The sequence below is a fragment of the Neoarthrinium moseri genome (assembly GCF_022829205.1).
Source record: "Neoarthrinium moseri strain CBS 164.80 chromosome Unknown scaffold35_Wmoseri_CBS_16480, whole genome shotgun sequence".
NCBI lineage: Eukaryota > Fungi > Ascomycota > Sordariomycetes > Amphisphaeriales > Apiosporaceae > Neoarthrinium > Neoarthrinium moseri.
In genome coordinates this window covers 343873-367063 of record NW_026055149.1, presented here as the reverse complement: position 1 = coordinate 367063, position 23191 = coordinate 343873, and the positions used below count along the sequence as shown (strand labels likewise).

Below are 23191 nucleotides of genomic sequence, written 5' to 3'. Positions count from 1 at the left end.
CCAGAAGTGGAGGTTTGCCTGGAGGATGGAGGGAAAGACCTGCGCCAGCATCGATGAGAATTTGCACAATCGTTTCGTGGTGGCTCCTAATGGCAGCGTGTAACGGGTAGCCAAAATGCTCAACAATAGCATGGTTGTTCAGAGAGGCCCCCTTTCTGATAAAGTGGTGTACCATATCTAATCTTCTAGCGACCGCGCTGTGCCACAGCCAGGCAGCCAGGCAGCCAGGCTCTCATGGCTCCCAAGTGTAGGGCTAAGCATACCAGAGTTTTCAAATGTAAGGTTGGGCGCTGAATGCTCAGGACCCAGTATAGATGCAGTTCGTTCGAAGGTGTCAGGTTACTGGATACTATAAAGTGATTCTTTGAGTTATGTACGCAAGCTTGGTGTCTCGGATAAGTCGATTGGTTTCAGGCTAAGCCCCAACTCCAGAATAGTCTTCTGGCCGTGCTTATATCCAGCTTGAATTAGTCACGACTGGGAGCCGTAACCCTGGTTCTTTTGATTGGGGTTGTTTAACACAAGGAACTCGAACAAGTCTAAGTTCCCTCCAGATATGGCTTCCTCAAAGGGATGGCCAAATATGGCGCTATTCGCGTTGTCTGGGTTGCGAAACGCAGCATCCTGGGCCATCATATGTTCGACGTAGGATCTCTGGTCTATTTAACTAGCAGCAACGTAGATATCTTTCTTCAGATCCAAATCCGACGGTTCTCTAAGTTTGTAAATGGGGGGCGCGATCAGGGAACTGGAGTTATCCTCGTACGCCAGAGCAATCAGACACTCAACACGCTTACGAACAGTTTCGTTTGCAATATAGCCTTCGTTGCACAGAATCTCTACGGCGTTGTATATGCGACCGAAATAGCTTTCGGTTGAATGTCGCGGCTTTCTTAGCACTTGGTATGTCAGATAAGTATGGATGTAATCAAGCCATGCATTGCCTGGCCAACCGGCGTCCCACCTGGCTTGGACAGAGTAGCGATGCCGGTCCAGAACTTGTAGATGGAATTTCGCGTTGCCTACATATACTTTGAACTGACCTATCATGAAGTATTAGCAATTGATGTGGTGGTCTAGTGAGCATAATTCAACCCTACGGCTGACAAGCCGCATCCGCATAACACGTGCGAGCTCGCGTGATGGAATAAACTCCGAAAACAGGAGTGTCAACAGCTCCGGAGGCAGGAGTAACAGCTGCATGTTTCTAAAAAAAAGCTTTCTTCGCCTGCATATGCAGATAATGTGACAGGAGATGTTGATATTCGCACAGGCACAGGCACAGGCACAGGCACAGGCAACATGCCAACTGTCGTTGTCTCAGGCGAGCGAGAAGACCATGAGGTTAAATGTTAATGGGCCGGGTATTGCGGAAAATATCTGGGGTATTTCCCCGTTGGCTGTAAGCAACTTCGCTTCCGGCACGAAGTCGGAATGACCGGAGTGGGCCGAGTTGAAGCAGGCAACCCAGCAATCTAAGCCATAATACTCGGGGACCAGGTCTTCATATACCAGATCACAGTTTCCCGTATATAGGGTTTTATCCGTTGGGAGGGGGCGTTCACTTGAAGTTCAACATTCGCACTTGCGAGCGGCGAGTTGATGATTCCTTGAGTGTCGGAGGTAGGACCGGACGCAATTGGCGAGATAATCCAGCATGCATCCAGGTTGAGTCTGGTAAGGGTGGAGAAATGAGAGAGTTGTCGGACCGCCAAACTAGGGTCCTCGTCGTCTTCCCTCGGACAATATGCCACAAACTAGTGGTTGTTGGGTGGATTTCCGCCTTCTAGATATATCCTAATTTGGCTTAGAGAGGGGAGTGTAATCTCTTGTCTCAGTCAAAGTTTGGCTGCCTTCACCAATTGTGAGATCAAAGAGCTGACCTCTTCCGCCCATGTTGTGCATGGACATGTCCAATTGGTTCCGAGAGGGTGTGTTGTCACGAAGCAATTACGGTTAGGCCGCTACATAGTTACCAGGGTACAGTGAGTAAAGGCGTTACAGCCCCTGTCAGTTGAACGCTGCCGTCCTGTTTGGGGCACTAACCAGACCTGATCTAGCTTAAGCACAGGTGGGACCAGCCGCTGTTCAGCCCTATCGCAACCTTTCATCCCACCTCCCGAGGCTGTGATCTCATAAGCCGCAAATAATTCCTAACGACGGCATTCAATATCACAATTTTTTACTGTTAAGACACATATTATCAAGGCCAATTAAACAATAAAGGCCATCATAGGTACAGTATTATAAGACTCTTGCATTCTCGCCTCCTTCTATACAAGTCACTACACGCCAATGCACACCCTTCACCGGGCCTCCCGATCGTGCATCCTATCTCTTATATCTGGACTATCGTTGACTCTCAGCTCTTGAGATGAACATCAAAAGAGCCGGAATGTCCACAATGACAGCGCCGACTTTCATCCTGCGAGGAGGGGATGCGAGCCGCCACAGGATGTAAAACTGTTGAACTATGGTTATATATATATATGAGGCGATTTTGACTAAGTTAACTAAAACTTTGCGCGCAATAGGCATCAAGGGAGAGGGGAGGGGATGTCGTTTTCAAATCTTGAGTCTGCGATTTTGCCTAGATACTGGAGCGGTTTCAGACTGCACCGTTCGCTATCCGCCTGACAAACTGGGCCCCCATCGCGGGGCAATGGACCCTCAGCGGCTCCAGCTTCCCCGTAATCATCCCTTTCTCCGCATTGTTGCTGCAGTTCATCATCTCGATCACCGCTGGTGGACCTTTCTGTTACGTTGTTACGGCACAATGACATCCCTCCTCGCAGGAGCGTCACCGTAGACCCAGTCGACTACTAGGTATCATCCAATCGGGCAGCGCGTCTCCTCGAAACCACATCTGCCGCCTGCTAAACTTCATCTACTGCATCTGAGCCTACCCGATATTCCCAGCTTGTCCAGAACCCAAGGAGGAGTTTCACGTTGGGATTCGGTGCCAGCTTTGATCCGAGGGCTCTAAGGCATTGGTGCGGCTACTGGTGAGCCAATCCTCCCCATTTTTGGGTGAGAATGAGACGCAGGATATGCGCATACCCAGTGTCCTGCGAAAAGCTCAGCGATCAAAGTGAGGTGACCAGACGAGATTGCTACTGAACCGAATGAATAAAGAAAAACGGCTAAAGGTTATGCTGCGTTGTTGGCTGTATCAGCATGGGGCTCCAAGATGCAAGTCTCGGGCAATGTCTTGCCGAGGACCTATCGTCTACCAATGGCAGTTCGTCGGTCTGTTGGCAGGAAAGGACCAGAGAAGGCACTCGTCAGTGATGACGGTATGTTCGTGTTGGCAAATACCATGATCCTGCCCCTCTGGATGATGACCTCCGGTAGCAAGCCGAAACACCTATGAAGCTCAGCAGCAACGAAGCCAGCGACTACCTCTACGCATACTTGATGTTACGCTCCGGTTCGCAGCTAAGCACTTGGTGTTAAAATCCACCAACATTCTTGTGAGATACCATTTTTGACACGCCCACACGGCTATATTATACCCTCGACACAGCGCATGGCATTATCCCGTGGTTCGAAGGTATAGCTTGGTTGTACGTGAGGGCTGACGACCGGTCATGGTTGCGAAGATTATTGACAAGGTTCGGGTCGATATCACCAGTACCGTGGAACCACATATTGCCAAGAACTGTTTGCATGCCGACATGCCATTTCACTAGTCAATTTTTAACTAGTCAACGAGACAGATGTTCCTCAGAACAGGCGGTCTCATTGTTTACCTGGGGGTGACTGAGCAGGCCATGAACAGGCGGTAATCTGGATGTAGTCGGCATTGCCAAGCCGTGCCGGGATAAGCGCCACGAGATGCCACGCCAGGATGCGGCTGAAAACACGCAACTCTTGGCTTCACACTAGACGAGACACATGCCGGCAATTAGCTTCAACGCTGGTGAAGCTCAGCCATTGTATCGATTGACCTTGCGAACTACAGAATGCGACGCCCACGGCCTGCGGACAACAAGCTTGCCCGTCCCCTCGGCTCTGGACGATTCAGGAGTCGGCAGCGCATGAAGTCGTGCGTGATTTAGTGGCACCACTAAATCGGCAGGCAGCGCAGCGAGTCCACTTAACAGCCCACCCATAACGTCATGGCACTACGCTATCTCGGCCTCATGATGTGTGTGCCCGTGTGTCGCCGACTCGCGGCTCAGAGCCAGCAGCAGCTCCAGCTCCGCCAGGGCATTTCGTCTCGTCTCTTTTTCTCCTCTTCCCCGAGGCCCTGATCCCGAGCTTGGAACTGTTTGAACTCGGACGCCCTCTTCTCCCATCCAACCGCCCGCGACAGCAGACAGAGCCATCAACCGCCCAACTCGCCACCCACAGCACCGCGGTCACCGTCCTAGTCGCGCCACCAGGAAAACTTTTAATGCCTCCGGACTCGGCAACATCTTGGATCCTATCTGCCGAACCGGCGCTCAACATCACTTCCGAAGCTTCAAAATGGCTGAGCAGAGCAGTGACATAGACCCGCCCGCGGGCGCTCCCAACGGCGACCGCCAGCACAGGGAGAGCTTTCTCGTTCGCCTGCCGTCTAGGTCCATGGTCAATTCACACGCCGCGGCCACTTCCCACCCGTTTACGCCCTTGCAGAATGGCGAAGGAACCCCGTTCGGAAGTCAGCCTACCACGCCTCTGTATGAGGTCATTCACGCCCGTGATCCGACGGCGAGGCCCGGCGGACTGGACCGGAACCCAACCACCACCGCCGAGTCCCTCGTGAGCGCCTCTGACCGCCAGCAAGCTCTCGCTAAGCTCGGTATCAACGATACCGCAGTCGAAGCCGTCATGCCCGTTTTGCCGGGCCAGGAATTCCACCTCGCAAGCTGGCTCACAAGCGGGCGGACCCTGGCCGAACCTACTTGGGCGTTCCGCACCAAGGTGCCGATTGACGAACACCGATTGCGCGGCGCTTGGGCAGTGCTTCGCCGCCGGCACGCTATAATGCGGTCTACCCTTGTCGCCGTACGACCTGACGAGGCCTTTACCGTTGTGCTGCGACAAGCCACTGGTGCAAGCAACTACGCCACGTTCACCAAGGCTAAGAGCCGTGAGGGCACATTAGAGGAACGCGTCAAGGCGGAGCTGAAGAAGCTCGCGGTTCACCCATCTTCTCTAAAGACACCGCCCACCAGGCTTACCCTGGTTCGAGGCGACGTCCAAGAGGGAGATGCCGTTATGATAACCATCCACCATGCCGCCTGTGATACGCGTAGCATGGGCCTCCTAGTCCACGAGCTTACTGAACTATACCAGGGAAAGCCGGTGGTGTCCAAGGCACCGTCATTCAGGAACTTCGTGAAAGAGACCTTGTTCACCCACGACCGAGATGCCGAGGAGGACTTCTGGAGAGATACCCTGCGGGACTGCGAGGAGACTATAGTGAAGCCAGAGACGGATGGCCAAGGGAACCCCCTCAAGAAGAACGAGTTAGTTGTCACAGGTACCAAGACTAGCACCGATGCCCTTGAGAAGGCAGCGGAAGCAGTTGGCGTTACACCTCCGACTGTCATATACCTCGCCTTCAGTCACATTCTGGCCGAGAGGACAGGATCCAAGCGGCCTGTATTTGGATGTTTCCACAATGGCCGGACTTCGATCGACAACGTTGACAGGATCGATGACATGATCGGACCTTGTTCCACCATGCTTCCAACCACCATCCCAGAAGATGTCGATGTATCTCACGACCTCAACAACAGCAAATCTGAACTTATTACATCACTAAAGTCGGTTCACGAGCACCTCGAGTCTCAGGTGCCTTACGAACAGTCTCGTCTGCGGGATGTGCTACGGTGGGCCGAGGTGGGCGATAGTGTACCGTTCAATACGTACTTGAACATTCTCTGGAACACGAAGCTGCAGGGTGACACACCGGCAGGGACGCCACCCGCGGATAACAACCAGCCGTGGGAGCGCATGGACCTGGGCATGCGTACCGACTACAGCACTGCGTCAGCCATACCTGGCCCAACTACTGTTGATGTGCTCGACACGAGCACCGTCATGAGGAAGCAAAACGTCTTCGTCGATGTTGGATGCGATAAGGAAGAGTTCGGTGGAGGTCATCTCGAGATCCGGCTCAGTGCCAACGAGGTGCTTATGGGCGCTGGGGATCTGGAATCTCTGGCTCAAGACATCGATAATGAGGTTGCTGGGTTGGTCGAGTGTTTGTCTTCATAAGAAGCGCAGTCTACTGCATGCGCAATGATCTTCATAGACATGTTTCGAATCTTGGGCGAGGCTGCATGGGCAAGGGAAGCATTTTCATACCACATAGCGGCAAGCGCCTTGGCCGTTTCATTCAATAGACCTAGCATCATAGAGCAGCACAATTTGGCATTTTCAATAGCATATTCACAACCAAGAATGCATTTACATTTCATGACTTTCTCCAGGATCACATCTGAAACTAGGCTAGTGTGTTTGCAGACAGATTCTTTGGTGACTGGTGAATCGCATTGTGGAAGATTCCTAAGCGCAATGTTCCCCGAGTCCTCCCTCGCACCAGCATGCCAGAACAGCTTCACTCCAGGACAGCGCTCTTCCGCATGTCATCCCCGTAAATGCTTGCCAAAATCGTGGCTGGCTATAACTTAGTTCTTGGTGACCTTCCAGGCCTTGATGGGCTTAATGGTCAATCCGCAGTAGTCCTTCCACCAGGCGTTGCTGATCTCGGTCATAGGCTTTTCCTTGCAGTCGGCGTCCGGGTAGAACTGCACTTTGAAGAAGTTGGTCGGGAACTCGCCGACGCGCTCGTACGTCTGCCAGACGTAGGTGTCATCGGCCGGCCTGCACGGGGACGCGTCGCCCACATAGACAGACTCGGTGTGCGAGCCGGACGCACAGGAGGTCGAGTTGTAGAGAATGAACTGCGCGTCCTGGGCAGCCACTGTAGTGATGGCGGGTGCCATGGCGGCGACGAGGAGGAGCGGCGAGAACTGCATCATGTCCGATTTGCAAGAAGATGTCGTCGCGTGTAAGTGTTCCGTGTAGAGATTGCTGATGATAATGCCGGGCTTGTGCTCTGGTGTTGTGCCGGATGCTCGAGTCTTGTAGTTGAGACCCGTCAGTCGGTGAGCCAGAGAGGTTAAGATTTGTTCCCAGGATTTTATTAGTATTTATAGTGGAAGAAATGTACTGGTCAACGTTGACCGCCTGCTAGTTTGCTTTGTAATATTCACTTGCTTGCCTGCCCTACTGATGACGGTGAATGTTAAAAATCGCTTGCTGTGCCTGCCAGGAAGCTCTCCCACGGTAACTGATATCAAGAAGTTGGGATGGTTTCTCGGGGCCGTGGGCAGTCACAATCATAGAATGTGATTCAAGAGCCAGAAGTCTAAGCCAACGTGGCAACCCGTTCAGATGAGCATTACTCTCCGGATCGTGGCCGTAGCACAGACCTGCCGTTTATCATGGACGGGAACCCAACTGGGGGCGAAAGTTGCTCAGTCGATTGAATCAACAACACAGTGAATGTACTTCCCAGAGGCCACCGGTCCACCACGGGAAGCTATTTAATTATGAACACATAGATCCAAGCATAGCCATAGGTCTTTCACAAGCGCCCTCGTGTCTGGGCTTAGGTACCTCCTGGACCCGTTCTGTCTTTTTTGGGCATACTAGGCACTGCGCATCATCTTCATGGATCATATTTACATTCAGCAGGGGCAACAATGCCCGATGTAATGCCCAGTTGTTACTATGTTAGTTTCTATGTTAGCCTGTGTCATACCAATCCTCTGATTTGGGATAAAATTAGTGAATAGCATGGCTCTTGCCGAAACAGTTGTTCTGAGGACATTCTTACCTTGTAGATATATTTCATGAACCGTCAGCGACTTACGTCCGAAAGTCTTGTCCCTGGGGGCCAGACCAAACAAATAAACGGCCAGACCACGAACCCGGTATGAACTCTCAAGTTAACTTGTTAATCCCAACACAGGCCCATACCTGGTGGAATAGGGATCAACAGTATCTTGATTTGCACGGCAGGTGCATAAAGTCCGAGGCATAGCACATGCGAATGCCAAGTTTGGGCCTAACTGCTCTAGGAAGGCCGAACCAGCCTAGGACCCTTATCGGGGTAGCAAAGCTGCTATGCATCGGTACTTAAGAGATACAATATCCAAAGATGCAGATTTTCCTACGGTTCTGAACCTCATGTTGATCTAGCATTGAGTTCACAAAACCATCCCGCCGCACATTTCACCAAATCTTGGAAAATGGATGAAGAACTTCGTTTACTCCCCAACGCTGCGCTCCCAGACGGGGCACCGACCCCCGAGTTGACGGATACGCAACATTTGGACATATATGGTCTGGGAGCTCTTCGTGCAGCTGTGGTGATTGAGACCAAGAACGATAAGCATGTTGTCAAATCGGTGTGGATGAGTTCACAAGATCCATCCTTGGCACGACAGCTCGTCAGTGTTATCAAAGACCGGTACCTCAGTCCGGACAAGGGCTTGCTCTTCCATGCTAGTGCTTCTCAGCCGGCACTTCGTGAGGAACTAAAGGGATCAACAATTAGATCTCAGATTATGTCGAAGACGGTCGACGCCGATGTAAAATTACCAGACAACATCTCATACCGTGATATGACAGCGGATGAAGCACGCGACTATTTCCAAGATTTCGAAGAGATGTTCGTGAAGTTGATGCTCACGTACAAGACCGCGGTTGAGAATGATGAGGATGTGAAACAGCGGGGACATGCAATGGTCCGTAGCATTGCCCCTAACGGTGTTGAGACCCCGGGGCATAGATTTATCATTGTAGAAGAGGCAGGTGTGACGTTGGCCACACTCTGGGTTGGAGAGCGAGGTGAAAAGCAGTCATTCTGCTACAATATCGAAGTACTCCCGGAAAAACGCAGGCAGGGATATGGGCGCAAAACGCTGTTGGTTTGGGAGCATGCAGCTGCGAGTATGAGAGCATCGACGTTAGGTTTGACTGTGTTCGGAACCAACGAAGCTGGGCTCCGGCTCTATAATGGCGGTGGCTTTGAAGCGGACGACACCACATTCACATTCAGTTGGGCAGAGTAGAAGGGCTGAGACATGTCATATCTGGCAGCCGTAATAGCATCACTCGGAATGGTTAGTCTCACGATCTAAACTACCCTTGGTGTATTATCTACATTGCGATCGCACTATCTGAGGGCGTATAACGGTTCTCAAATCACGAAAGTTGTGCAGATTGTGTCAGTATACTGCTGCCCTAAATTCTAGGCCCTGGGCGACCCTGAAAGCCACCACATGCACGACAGGAAGCTAAGTAAGTGAGCGGGGCGGCAACAGCTTGAGAACAACTGGCCAGCGCATTTTCTAACGACAATACAAGTTCGTCAGCTCAGTTGCCCGCTGCCTTGTCGCACAGCCGAAAATGTCCTCAATCGATCCTGGGCGAGCGGATGTTGTGGAATACATGGCCAAAGCCTCCAAGGCTCTGGGCAATCATCTCCCTGCACCAAAAGACGTTTTTGCATTTGGGGGTAGCAGCGCCCAGCTGAGCGATCGGCTGCTTGAGCTCGCCATCCGTGGGGAAAAGACCGCGACAACCTCATGGCCAGTTCCAAACCCGCTATACTGGGGTCCGGGAGACACCTCAGTCATTCTGAATGGAAAGGGAGAGCCTAGTGCAGTTATGCGCACTCTATCGTTCGTTCAGTGCAAGTTTAAGGATGTTGCGGAGGATTTCGCGCTTGCTGAAGCTGAAGGCGACTATGAGAGCTATCGGGAGGGGCACAAATGGTACTATGGCCAACAAGACAATGGCCACGAGTTCGGAGATAATAGCGTCGTATTATGTGAGAGATTCGAAGTTATATACCCCCTTCGGACCGGGTCACAGCTCAGTGTCGACGAGTCTTGATACATAGGAACTGTAGGGGAAAATAAGGAAGGTCTAATTATGAGGAACACTCGCGGTTTAGTTGCGGTGAATTCACCATCCTAGGCTGATCCAGATCTCACCGCGTTAACCGTATGAAGGCCATTGATGATACTCCGATTCTTGTTCCGCAGTACAGCGCACAGCATTGTTCTGAGCCGGGCCAATTGATACGGTGGTGTTGAGTGGCAGAGAGATCCGCTCAGCGGCAGTCGAGCGTTAGGTGCCCTCCGCAATCGGAAGCTGACACCGACGCCGATGGACCCACCAACCCGGCATCCTCACCCGGCCCAGTGAGTGATTGCATGTGGTGAACACCGCAGCATCGAATCACCCGCTGTCGAGTCAAGGCATCCAAGACTAAGCACACCGAGTCTTCTTTGTGCATAGAGAGATTTCGTTCTACTTAGTGACAACATCACCCTTATCATGAAGGGATCAGACATCACAGTAGCCTTTCTAGGCTGCGGTACGTACACCTTGACAGATGCAAGCAGACCATCACTAACGAAGGAAGGCAACATGGGAAGTGCTGTACTAGCAGGTTTGCTTGAAGCACTCTATCCAGAAGGTTCCACAAACGCAGCGTCATCGAGGATCTCACAGTTGATTGCGTGTACGAACAGTGAAACATCTGCTAAGAAGCTAGAACAACAACTAGGCAGGCACAGGTCGCGCGTGGAGGTGCTACACAAGGCAAATCTTGAGGCCATGCAACGTGCCGACGTCATCGTCCTGGGTGTTAAGCCGTACTTCGCCAAGGATGTGCTGCAGGAGGATGGTGTTCGAGAAGCCGTGGCAGGGAAGCTGATCATGAGCATGATCCCAGGCTCAGTCACCGACTTGGGATCTTATCTTGCTGCTGCTGGAAATGACGCTATCGAGGCCCCATGGCTGGTCAAAACGATCCCCAATATCGCCGCTCGCTACGGCCAATCCATGACTCTGATTGATCCTCCAGAGCCCTCGTTACCCAGGGAGGAGCAGGAGTTTATGAAATGGTTCTGGAACCAAATTGGCTCTTCTAAAACACTCACCTCATCAACCTCCAATGCTGGCATGATGACAATGACTGCGGTCTTGGCAGGCTTGTCCGTCTCTCTCGAAGGCGTCCTTGATGGCTCCGTTCGAGAGGGTCTGAGGAGAACCGATGCTATGGACATAGCTCTGCAGAGCATGAAGAGCCTTGTCTCCATCTTGGAGAGTGGTACCCACCCGGCGGCTATGAGAGAAAGCATAGCATCTCCTCGTGGATGCACCATAGCCGCACTACTATCGCTGGAAAAGGCAGGCGTTCGGGGAACATTCGCACAAGCATTGATAGATGGTGCAGAGGTGTTTGCAGATAAAAAGTAGAAGACTGCTCTATTCTAAGCCGCCGCTCAGCTATTCAGGTACCAAGCAATCACCATAAAGTATGACTGTATGATTGAAGTGGTGGGCTATTGCAAACTCTGAAATATAATCTTCACCGGTGGAGTTGTAACATTCCGCCGTGGGTCATTTTAGCGAATTCATGGCATGTAGTCGTCATCGCTACCATGATCTGGCTCTACATCACTGACGTAGAGACTGCGGCGCTTCCTAGGGCCTCCCCTCTGAGGCCTATGTCGCTTCCTATACTCTTGCCGCCCCCACTCCCTCTTTCTCGCATTTCTAAGGCCTTTGGAAACTTCGAAAGAGAAACCAATATTTTCACCTCCATCCGGCCGCTGCTCGTAACCATCTCTTGGCCAAGGGTCAAGTACGATTTCGTACAAAGTCGTACCGTGGTAATCACTTGGTTGGAAAGCCGACACCGTGTTATCCGCAGCCTCCATCATGATCCCGTAAGATGCATTGTAAAAGTTGCCGCCTATACTCGAATCAGAGGCTGCGATGCAGGTAACGGCAACAAACCATTTGTTGCCATTGTTTTCTTTGTGTGTGAACCGGGCATAGTTGACGGCCGAAAGTCCTGATGGTGGCGGTAATTGTAGGTCGCCATGTTCATTGAAGGTCACGAGCTCACCACCGATATTGTAAGCAAATGTATCGTCGCCAGTTTTCCCCATGTCCATCCGCGCACAGCCAATAGCCTCTATCGTGTCGTTATAGTCGTCAATGATCTCTTGTGGCAGACGCCCTCGGAGCATATTCCAGCCAATTCCAGCCATCCCTTGAGAAGCGTTATTAAGAGCACGGTGGTTCTTTGGAGAAATCTTCCTGCAATTCTTGGCAAGCTGCATGCCTGGCTGATGTCGAGACCCGCATGTATAGCCAAAGTGAACCAGTTGCCCGGGATCCTCCCGTCGATCGTCGCGGCGATACTTGATAATCTCCCGACAAATACTCACAAAGTCCATCCGCAAATCGTCGTCGGGGAAGAAATTGCGAAGAATGACCATAAATATCTCTTTAGTGTCGGCGTCAAGGAAGACAACACTCTCATCCTGCGGAATCTTATACTGAAGCCTGGACTCATCAAGGACAAGGATTTGTCGTCGTTCGCCCCCGTTATATCGCTTATCTTTCAAGCCTTTTCCTTCCCAAAATTTATCCCATTGTTCTTTTCTACCACACCATTAGCGTGGTCCGTTATACATTGAGTTGCAGTCTTACGGACCCTTTCTGTGTTGTTGCCATGAAGTAGTCATTTGTCGGGTAGGGCTCAGCGAACCGTTTCAGTTCCACCAATTTCAAGCTGTTCCAATACTTCCTCTTCTGCTTTTCCGTCCATTTCATCCCCATGCGTTTCACAACTGCGCTAGCCGGGTCTGGGTCTAATCTCGCAACCATCGTCATTCGTTTAAAGTTAACATGTGTTGATCTGCTCGGACTATGGCCCTAGTGGTAGTGAGGAAGTCGCCTCAATGCTGGCAAGAGACTTGTGATACAAACATAAAAATTCCCCCAGAACAGCTCTGTATGATGAGCACTTTTTGGATAGCACCAAGGGCGACAGCATGGCCCTTAAGTGCATTGTGTCTCTGAAGTTAGTTTCCGGTATTCGTTGTTGTTAAATCTCCCTTTCCAATTGCGAATACAAAGACTCGTGCCTAGATGACACCAACCAGCATTATAACCCGCCAATTTCGGCTATGACAAAGAAAAGACTGCGGAAGCCGCTTGCGTTGCCATTAGTCTGAATCTCACTCGACGAGTCCGGCCAGGGAACGGTCTAGAAGTGGCCACTATCACTTCAAGGAGTGCTGCTATTGTATCCAGAGACCGACGCTCAGCCTTAGCCAGCCAGTTTAGAGTACTGTTTTGCTTTATTCAAAGTGAACCCATTATTGGAACATGCTGTAGGCAAACACAAGTCCCGTTCAATATTTAATTATATACATCGTTCATTGCTCACGCTCAGCCTTTCCATGTTGATTAACTGATTGCACACAGTCAATGCAAGGAAGGGTGTTCCGCAAGATTGGTCCAAAAGTCTGACTCAAAATCCTGCAAAACATTACTTTCCCAAGCATTCCATCCGTCTTGCTCGATGTGTCCTAATAGTGGTGCATGGAATTCGGCATTGACCTCATAATCAATTTGCCGTGGGGCCTTCTCAAGGAACAGACGATCAAGAAGGCAAGAGATGGTTTGCGAGGCACTCTCCAGCAACTTGTAGTTTGGATCATTGCTTCGAACAAGCGTTCCCGTTTCTATCTCGGCGACGATGACACTCAGCTTTTGGGAGATTTTTGAGATGTTGAGCTCCGGGACTTGCGGTGAGAAGGGCTGCTGCAGCAGCCACATACATATGACTCCTGCTGCAGATAACCCATAGTATGCTACCTGTAGAAAATCAGTATGATACGGAATGTGACGAGTAAGAACAAAGCGTGCAGGAAGTCAGGTACCTTCCAAGTTAATGATGTTCCTGAATTGACTAGTTGATCTTTTTGCAACAATGCTTCGACAATCAAGTTCAGGATCTCTGCTGACACTCTGACTAAATCAACATCCGACTGGGGCTTATGATGCGACAGCGCAAGCCGTAAGAGAAATAGAACATGGAGATGATTCAGCCGAGCGCTAACCATGAAGTCACGGATTACAGGGGGCTGGTTGCAGAATCTCAAGGGTCCCTCTAGACGAAATTCCAGGGGGAGTGATAACCACTGCGCCTCAGCGGTACCCTGAATAGCGCTGTTGCCTCGTATTAGACTTGTCCTGAAAACCCGTGCATGAACGTACCTGGCATCACTATGCCTGACTCCAGATTCATCCGCTTCAAACAGGGCAAGGACGTCTTCTTTCAGACTTGCACACAATGCTGTCCACTGAATGTCAAGCATGAAGTCAAAGGTCTTGTCTTGGTTCCACCACGGGGCCTCCGATGCATTGGGGTCAGGTAGAAGCTTGAGACGACAGAACTTCTTGCTAATACGTGGGGGGCGGCCAAGAAAGATAGACACGTTCTTGTCTGCAGCATAGGCCAGAGCAAATGCCGACCGTCGAAGTTTGCTGAGGAACTCCGGTACTGATGGAGGCCTTTCCATTTGCTGGTGGTACCCTAGAGCAAATAGAGAACTGGCGACATCCCCCAGTCTTCTCCAGGACTGATAGCCTACAGAAAGGTGAGTGGATAAGGAACGGGAGTGCCAGAATTTGCTTGCTTACTTTGATCCCCATCAACCAAGGTATGAAGGATGAATGTTTCGTATTGAAGCATTAACTGTAGGTCATTCAAGCAGTCAAGCGACAATGCCATGTCCAAACACAAATCTGCAAGGTCCATGCTATTTCTTTGCAGTTCTCGCCGCTCCCTTTCAGATTTATAAAACTGGCCAATCGTGGAAACGTCCGTTGCAGCTCTTGAAACAGCTACACAGGCCAGTCCCAGAGTCTCCCATCGGGCGTTGTCCCAGCAGAATTTTAGCAGGTAATCATTTAGTGTGGCATTGAGTTCCACGCTCAACGACTGGCGGCTATGTTGGAAAAGCATCTTGGACAACTCCAGGACTGGCTTGCTGCCCTGAACAATACATATGCTTTGGAGTGTCTGGATGCACGATTCTGTGAACTGTCCTGCCAAACCCAGGTTCGCTCCTTTGGCAAGCCATGATCGTACCAACGTGTGCCAAGTAGATGTAAAGAGTTGGTGCAACTGGGTAATTGCCTGTGCTGCCCTTATATAATCTGGCTGGAGTGCGAAACCTTCGGTCCGCGTTTGTTGATTCCCGGAGGGTGTGCTATATTGCTCCTGGGCCGGGTTTTCAGTTCCTGGAAGGTGGTCGAATATTGTGGTATGGCTTAAGGGCCCTAAGTAACCTGGGTTAGGATATTGCTGAGGTGGAGAACCCAAGTTCTCAACATCTGCTGGGTCGCTATCCACACATGGACTTGGACGTAGACTGGGTTGTGTCAATCAACTGCCCTCCATAATGACACACTTCAATAAAACTTACCCGCCAGGCTCACTAGTTACATTAGCTACACTGGACCTTTTCCTCTTTTTAAAGGGCATCTGCCGATAGACGCATTGTTCCGTGCGTCCTGCATTATTACACCTTGTGCAGGTAGGCCTGGAATGATCGCAGGCCAACTTGGAAGATCTGCATGGATCACAAGCTGCGAGCCTCTTGGAGGCACTGTGCATCGTCAAACTTCAATCTTTGTAGAATTAGCACTCGGCTTTTGCCCGATCCAATATAGGAAGATATTGATTGGAGATCGTCTGTTTTAGGGGTGCTTTGTTTTTGGAAAGGCCGATATCTGACCGAAGTAATTCACCGGCGTACTAAGTTTTGGTTGGTGCTTCCACGCCGTGCGGTAACAGTGAGAAATGCTGCGGAAGAAAGCTATTCCGGTCGACTTGGTAGAGTTGTGAGCTTCTAGAAAGTCGCCCCAGTCAGATTGGACCAATGGGAATGGTGTCATCGACTCCCACTAAGCCGCTAGCATAACTTGGACCCATTGAAGATCTCGGTGAACTACACGACGAGATTCAAGACAGAAGAGAAGCTACAGAGCTTCTACCAGTCTAACAATCGGATTTGCACAATCTGTACTTCAGTCAGGCTAAGTCATCGTTCATTTCGGAATTGTTCAACACAGTTGGCATAAGTACTGGCATGGGGCACGGTGGTGTGGCGAGAAATGTAGTGATAGCTCTGAGTTCTCTGTGTCCCTCTTCAAAATTCGATAATTCTCTGTTGGATAAGGGATGTTATGTTAGATAACCAAGTCCCTTCATTATACCTGTATCCTTTAGTAAGTTGCTGCCGTCCCTATGTACTTTACCTTAAGACTTGGATCTCTAATAATCATTTCTAACCGAGTATTCTAAAGAAATAAAATGAAAAAATTAGGTTCTATTTAGTCTTCCTTACAAAAATCGACGAATGTCATGCCAGTTAGAGTAGTCATCTTGTTGGCGTTCTCTAGTTCGATTTGTCTCTATGGGTGTGTTTCCTACTTGGATGCTGTGTGCTCCCCGTGCGCCAAACCATGATCTCATAAAGTTACAATTGTGGTGATAAAAATTCATGGAAACTTCATCATTGTTCCTTGAGGGCGGGTATATCAGTCGTCAAACTCGATCCAATCTGTAGTGGAACATAAATTTTCAAGATGGTTTGCCGTTGTTTGATGCAAAGCCGTGCCGTAATACCGATGACATACATGCGGCTTATACAACAGCAGTGGAAGGTTGGAATTAGAGTCGTCTTTTCTGTAGATAGTCTCACAGGTATCTGGACGTTTGCTGTATACCGATTTGCTTTGCCCCGTATTTCTGTGTTTTTCTCCCATTCAACATTCCGTACTACAGCGTCTGCTAAAAGCAGGGTTTTGGAGTACGACTTGCTGACAGGGCAATAGTCTTCCGATCCGTCGCGAACGTTTGGAAAGTTCGGAAACCCATTGGTGGTGAAGCTGGTAATGGCTTTGAGCTTGGCAGAGACACTTGATATCATTGGCAAGTTCGAGTCTGTGGGCGCCTGACTAAATGAGAGTTTGGCGGACACCACAACATCTGGCCCAACACTGCTTATTGTGCCAAAGATCATGGCTGGAGGTTGTGTGGCCGTGATGCTAGCCATACCGGACTTATGCAAGGATAGAGAGCTTCTGATAGATCTGGTCGAAGACAGAGCGTGGAACTTGTCATTTTCATGTATGCTCAATGGTGGGTCCTCACAGAACCTCGGCATGACTTTGATCTCTCGTGACGCCTCCAGACACCTTGTTTGTCGAATCCCTTTGTTGTGGCAGCGTATCCGGGTTTTTATTCTATATGATATCCTCGTCGAGTCAGGTGTGCATTCGTCCGAATCCCAACAGCCAAGAGAGGGCGGCAATCGAGTGTGATGGGTTTGGACCGTTGCAGCCTCGTGGCAGCACACATGGGGTACCAGTTTACAGGGCAAAACGAAGCTGAACGGAAATAGATACGTATTTCCGACTTCCAGTTGGCGAATTCCCTGTGTCGCTGGGGTCGAAAGTTCTAAGAACGTATGTGATGTGGTGACGGGGCTTTGGGAGCAGATCGCCTCAACGTTCGTGGCACTCGTACCAAGTAAGCAGATATCCACGTCGCATAGCGGGACATCTCTAGATGGAGTGAAGGCAATCTCGCCTGAAACAATCGATGAAGAAGTGTAGATTCTGGCAGCATAGTGATCCGCAATATTGATCTTGATCTCGCCCAAGTTGGAACGCCCCGTAAAGCTGCCAACGGACCGCATTGCTAACAATGATAATTCAGGCAGGGAACCAGAGGGCTAAATGTCGAATGAATGGTGCTACTCGAACATTCATGGGAGGTCAGCTGGTCGCGTTTATATCGCATCGTGTCAAAATTTCTCTGCTCAAAAAATGTGTACAAATAGATCACGTCGGAGTAGACGACAATAAGAGGGTCATTTCGGAGTAGTTGTGGGACATGCTACTCCGGGATCCCAGCTTGTGATTGGTGGCAGCACCAACTAGTCGACTACGGGGCTTGCGATCACTCCGACGCCGTCGCTAATTGGACATTCGCCGAGTCTTTGTCATTCTCCGATGGTACAACTCCACGTCGATATTTAAATAATTCGTGCCTCTACCTTAATATGCTTGTCACTTATTTACAGCGTATATCCTTTCCGGTACTATTTTCCTCGCTTTCTCGACGGACAGACCAACAGCCATTTAGCTCTTGTGAGGACGACCACTACACACACCGCATTACCAACGCAACTCAGCACGCCATGAAAATCAAGGAATCAATTGCGCTTGTCCAAGAGAAACGTTCTCGCGATGGCCCACTTCCTATTGAGGTCGCTCCCTACACTTGCTCGGATTTCTTCAAAGTTCAGAAGCGTGGAACCAAGCCGAAAGCAGTCAGATGGGACCACCGCCTCAGTCTAGAAAGCCGCAACCTACGAACTTCACCATTGAAGGCTGCATCTCGTGCAAATCAGGGTGATATTATCAGCCTAGGAACCGCTCGGCCAACTCCTGAATATTATCCTTGGGATGTCTTGACGATGCAATGTCGGAGCACCGCCGCAAGCTCAGGGAACGAACAGCAACAATCATCATCCATGTCTTGCTTGGATGGAGAAAGTGGCTATGACCTCGGTATCGCTATGAACTACGGCTATTCCACGGGATCACCACAGGTACTGCGTTACGTCACTGAGCATATCGAAATGGTCCACGATCCCCCGTACGACGACTGGGAGAGTTGTCTAACATGTGGGTCGACTTCGGCCCTAGATATTACTCTGCGGATACTCTGCAATAGAGGCGACGCCGTCCTTGTTGAGAAGTATACTTATTCAGGCACTCTGGGAACTATCCACGCTCAGGGCCTCCACACCGTGGGCATCGAAATGGATCAATTTGGGTTGGTGCCCGAGGATTTGGACCAGCAACTGGACACTTGGGATTCTGACAAAGGGCCCAAACCTTTTGTTCTCTACATGATCCCAACCGGGCAAAACCCAACGGGAGCAACCCAGAACCTGACCCGACGCAAAGAAATCTACAGGATTGCAGTTAAGCATGACCTCTACATTCTTGAGGACGACCCTTATTATTTTTTGAACATGGAACGAGCCGGATATAATGGCACAACTCCGCAGTCATTGACTTTAGACCCGGACGATTACCTTCAGCATCTGCCTACATCATATCTGTCGCTTGACACCTCTGGCCGTGTGCTTCGAATAGACACGACGTCTAAGATTTTGGCTCCCGGCCTCAGATGCGGCTGGATTACCGGCTGTTCGCAGATCGTGAACAAATTTGTGTCTTATTCCGAGGTTGGGATTGCAGCACCGGCAGGGCCATCGCAAGTCATGCTGTACAAACTGTTAGACGAAACATGGGGGCACGAGGGATTTATCAAGTGGCTAAACTCGCTATCTGAAGAGTATCGTCAGCGGCGCGATATGATGATTGAGGCCTGCATGAATTCCCTCCCTCTGGAAGTCTGTCATTGGGAAACTCCAGCCGCAGGTATGTTCATCTGGGTGGTGGTTAAGGCCACCAAGCATCCAGAGTTTGGACAACACATCAACGGGGAATTGTCTCAGAAAACACTTCTCCATATCGAAGGCGAAATATTTAAGAAATGCCAAGAGAACGGGGTTCTAGTCAGTAAGGGCAGTTGGTTCAGACCGGAGGGTCAGGAGCTACAAGATCTGTGTTTCCGCTTGACGTTTGCTGCTTCATCAAAAGACGTGCTTTCTCAAGGCATCACACGTTTTGGTAAAGCGCTGCGCTCCGAGTTTGCTATGTAGCTTGTAGTTGCGTCTTGAGGTAGAGCGTCTCTCCATACATTATGCCATTCATAAATTAAGGAGACATCTTTTCATCTTTCCAATGAAGTCAGATATTTCACCGCAAGGACTGCATTCAATTCATTACTTGCGATGTATCAAGTCTTCTCTTTTTCCTGTTTTTCTTCTGCTGCACGGCAAAGAAGATCCAAAACTTATTGGGGTTTCGAATTCAAAAAAGGTAGAAGACGCTACACACAGAACGCAAATTACGATGATCCCAAAAGGGAGCTAGTTTTTGAATGTCTTGAGTCTTTGAGTAGAAGGCCCTATAGGCGGAAATTAGGTTGATTTACTGCCTTCACACCATGTTGGTCCACGAACAACATATCCAGTTGGTTCGTGAGATTTCAGTCGGTATGTGCCTCGTTTGAAAGGTCTCATATGAGTAATAGTGCTCAGCGTCCCCCAGCCAAAATTCAATGAGCACTTAATAGATCCTGCTTCAACCTCGCCTCAAACGAAGGTCGCAAGATGTCTGTTGGGACTTGTGAGCCATGTATGGCCCTTGCATTATGTCCATCACGGCCAGCTTCAAGTCCTAAACATGCGGTACCTGTGGCATTTTCATGTCTCGAGCGGAGGTTGTGACAGTCTGAAGGCAGAGACGTCGCGACGGTCGCGTTACATGATGAAAATTGGAATCAGAGCTTGCTGGCCACTCATCGAAAATGGAATCACATCCGTTTCAGCGAGCCCAAGTTCATTAGAATAGGATTATCGGGCAAGAGGGTGTAGATCTTGAGCAGAAAGTTGTGTCTCTATTCCGCTGTTGCTGGTATTCATACGCATGTATTAATGACATATTTCAGACCGATTTCTAGCTGTTCTAGGCTTCCGAATCTGTCAATTGGAGTCGCTTATTGTTCTTGGTCACAAAGTCATGTGCTGCTGTACCGCCACCAACCTAGTGGGAGGGTTGGTAATAAATTGTCAGGATGAGGGCTCTTATTAGCTAATAGTACTCTATTACAAGCTCTATTATGATCTATATCACTATCAAGATCCCTTCTACGGTACCTGTTTCAACGGTGATGCCGATGGTGTCAATTTCTCATGCCATGAAAGCAGAGTTACAGTTCAGCTTTTCCCGATACTCATGCCCCAGCCACTCAACGCTGCGCCCCATTCAATCGGCAAGGAGCTCACGTATGAAGTAAAGCGCTCAGACACGATGATACTAGTCTACGATTTGACGGACCGGGAAAGTCGAAAAGGCTTGCAGGTCCTCCACAGCATCCTGCACGGAGTGCAGGCCAACGTGGCGGGCCTTAAACCCCGCGTTCCCTGAAACCAATCATCATTATGGCTAGCCAATGTGATATGTCGGAAAAATACGGGGCTATAACGAGGCAGGAAGGAAAGCGGTATAGCAATCGGACGCGCGCAAACATGTTTGCCCAGGGTTCCGCTAAGACTGGAGCGGGCCTCGACATGCCCATTCTATCTAGCGACATTATAGACCTAACTTATCGCACAAGAAAAAAAAGAAGAGGTTGAAAGAGTGGAAGTGGTCCAATCAGACAGCATTTGACACCTAATAATGTCGAAGGTTGGTCGCCTTTTTGCTAAAGCCAGGGAGCGACGGACTGGATGACCGCTGAGGTAATGACTAAACTGTCGGACGAAGCCTTTATAGAAATCCAACATCCGCTCAACTTTATATTATTAATCCTGCGGCTTAAAAATCATGATCGTATGCTGCCTGGCAATAAGACTACCCGAATGCCTCCTTGCTTCCTGTCGCAAGGACTAGTTATCCCAACAATGTCGTGGCTGCGTGTGCTACGGCGAATGTATGGGGTCGGGGTCCTCCCAACACGGAAAATAAAGCTAGTTTAGTGCCTACTTCGGTTGGTCAGTGACTTTAAGGATGTCATCCCGTACCTTAATTTTGCTGTAATCCCAAGTCCCTTGCTTGACGTATTTTGGGGGCATGCGGCGAACCATCCTGGAAGAAAACACACGCAGAATCATCAGCCCAATGTGATACCGACCAGTTTACGATTAACTAATTGTCTAACTTCAGCATTGCTACTCGATTGCTCCCGATTATATAGGCTCGATGCAACACAAGCTAAGCTAATCATTGACTCAACGATACAGGCTACAATGAGGACAAAACTTTCTTCCACGAACAGAGCAAAATCGAACTAACCTTGCCTAGAAGCCACTGCCACGCATAGACGCGGTGCATTCCTATGACATGTGGTATGTAAATCTAGAAGTGTTGAACAAGATCATTGTCATGGTATTATATTATTAGGGAAACGATATCTTCGGAGAATATGCTCTGCTTAGTTTCCAATTTCAATAATAGCAGGTCCAGCGACGACAGTATCATCTGAGACACTCTCGTTGCATCCAGTAAGAACAACGTAACTCTGGCCAGCAAAACCCTCAGGAATCATGACCGAAAAGCCACCATCGACAGGAGTAGCCTCAACGAATGTAGGGCCGGTCACTGCGATGAAAGCAGCGTAAACCTTTCCGCCAGTGACAGTGTAACCCTTGTTTGATAGAAGAATTAGCCTTTGGTCAGGTAGGTGTGGTGTGAAGGAAAGCTTACCGAGGTCAACAAGGTTACAGTATCACCAGTCTTGACTGGTGCGGCGGTGGTGGGGTCTAGGGCCAAGGCAGGGAATGCCTTGACGGGAAGAGCGGGGTTGGTCGACGGGCAAGAGGTGATGAAAGGTGATGCCAATGAATAAACCTCGTTCAAGGACAAGGGAGCGTCAAATGGCTGAGGGAATGGGCTCTTGCCGAGCTTGGCGCGTAGGTATGCTGAGTGACGAGCCTCGACCGTAAGGATGGAGCCCGCGGCGGTGAGGTAGGTCTTCGACATAATGTCCGCTGCGGCACCCAGGTAGGCAGAGACACCAACACCCTCCAAAATTGACGCTGTAGCGAGGAAGCTGTTGACATCGGTGTAGCCAAAGTCGTACGTGCATTCTGCGACAGGAGTGGCACCGGCAGCTAAACATGCACATTAGTGGGAAATTCTCTGGCAGGGTAGAAGACGAAGCAGTATCTTTAGCAAGTGGTACATACCGGTAAGTCCGCCAGTCAAGAACTTGACATGTTCGGCCTCGTCGCTGGCAACCTCCTTCAGGTTTGCGTAGAATGTGGCGTCGAAACCAGCCTCGGCGAACTGCTCCTGAGTGAACTTTGCCAGACCCTCGCGGTAGAAGGTATCTTCGAGGTGCTCCAAAGTCAAAGCATAGTTGAGGATGTCGGCTACAAAAGCAAACTTGTTAGCTAACTCAGTGGTTTGCGCAGGACGGGTTTCTTACCGTCGGTGATCTCAGCGCGCTTCTCAACGGGGGCAGCAGCCACGAGGCCAGCGCCAAAGAGAAGAACGGCAGCTCTGGAGAAGAACATTATGTACAGTTATGCGATTAGACTAATTTGAGGTGGTAGGGAATGGTTGAACTGTGAAGAGAGATGTCGACGTAGATATAATGTGCAAGTCGATCTGACAGACGAGTACTATTTAACAAACTTATTTCGGATGA

The 23191-nt window shown here is 49.9% G+C and overlaps 9 protein-coding genes across 9 annotated transcripts; 5 read left to right on the top strand and 4 right to left on the bottom strand.

The window, feature by feature from the left end:
• Positions 1 to 4473: 4473 nt before the first annotated feature.
• JN550_008458 (uncharacterized protein) lies at positions 4474 to 6213 on the top strand (the record flags this gene model as incomplete). Its single annotated transcript, XM_049320422.1, has 1 exon — positions 4474 to 6213. One exon carries the CDS (start codon positions 4474 to 4476, stop codon positions 6211 to 6213), a length of 1740 nt encoding a protein of 579 aa, XP_049169680.1.
• A 413-nt stretch (positions 6214 to 6626) lies between these two features.
• JN550_008457 (uncharacterized protein) lies at positions 6627 to 6977 on the bottom strand (the record flags this gene model as incomplete). Its single annotated transcript, XM_049320421.1, has 1 exon — positions 6627 to 6977. The coding sequence occupies one exon, from the start codon at positions 6975 to 6977 to the stop codon at positions 6627 to 6629; it is 351 nt and encodes a 116-aa protein (XP_049169679.1).
• A 1278-nt stretch (positions 6978 to 8255) lies between these two features.
• JN550_008456 (uncharacterized protein) lies at positions 8256 to 9080 on the top strand (the record flags this gene model as incomplete). Its single annotated transcript, XM_049320418.1, has 1 exon — positions 8256 to 9080. The coding sequence occupies one exon, from the start codon at positions 8256 to 8258 to the stop codon at positions 9078 to 9080; it is 825 nt and encodes a 274-aa protein (XP_049169678.1).
• Positions 9081 to 9417: 337 nt separating this feature from the next.
• JN550_008455 (uncharacterized protein) lies at positions 9418 to 9906 on the top strand (the record flags this gene model as incomplete). The annotated part of the gene is made up of 1 exon (XM_049320417.1): positions 9418 to 9906. One exon carries the CDS (start codon positions 9418 to 9420, stop codon positions 9904 to 9906), a length of 489 nt encoding a protein of 162 aa, XP_049169677.1.
• Positions 9907 to 10353: 447 nt separating this feature from the next.
• JN550_008454 (uncharacterized protein) lies at positions 10354 to 11280 on the top strand (the record flags this gene model as incomplete). The annotated part of the gene is made up of 1 exon (XM_049320416.1): positions 10354 to 11280. One exon carries the CDS (start codon positions 10354 to 10356, stop codon positions 11278 to 11280), a length of 927 nt encoding a protein of 308 aa, XP_049169676.1.
• Positions 11281 to 11438: 158 nt separating this feature from the next.
• On the bottom strand, positions 11439 to 12702 carry JN550_008453 (uncharacterized protein; the record flags this gene model as incomplete). Its single annotated transcript, XM_049320415.1, has 2 exons — positions 11439 to 12477; positions 12530 to 12702. The coding sequence occupies 2 exons, from the start codon at positions 12700 to 12702 to the stop codon at positions 11439 to 11441; spliced, it is 1212 nt and encodes a 403-aa protein (XP_049169675.1).
• Positions 12703 to 13305: 603 nt separating this feature from the next.
• JN550_008452 (uncharacterized protein) lies at positions 13306 to 14851 on the bottom strand (the record flags this gene model as incomplete). The annotated part of the gene is made up of 4 exons (XM_049320414.1): positions 13306 to 13698; positions 13764 to 14052; positions 14101 to 14473; positions 14527 to 14851. The coding sequence occupies 4 exons, from the start codon at positions 14849 to 14851 to the stop codon at positions 13306 to 13308; spliced, it is 1380 nt and encodes a 459-aa protein (XP_049169674.1).
• Positions 14852 to 18098: 3247 nt separating this feature from the next.
• On the top strand, positions 18099 to 19637 carry JN550_008451 (uncharacterized protein; the record flags this gene model as incomplete). Its single annotated transcript, XM_049320413.1, has 1 exon — positions 18099 to 19637. The coding sequence occupies one exon, from the start codon at positions 18099 to 18101 to the stop codon at positions 19635 to 19637; it is 1539 nt and encodes a 512-aa protein (XP_049169673.1).
• A 2336-nt stretch (positions 19638 to 21973) lies between these two features.
• JN550_008450 (uncharacterized protein) lies at positions 21974 to 23057 on the bottom strand (the record flags this gene model as incomplete). The annotated part of the gene is made up of 4 exons (XM_049320412.1): positions 21974 to 22186; positions 22246 to 22652; positions 22728 to 22913; positions 22970 to 23057. 4 exons carry the CDS (start codon positions 23055 to 23057, stop codon positions 21974 to 21976), a joined length of 894 nt encoding a protein of 297 aa, XP_049169672.1.
• Positions 23058 to 23191: the final 134 nt, after the last annotated feature.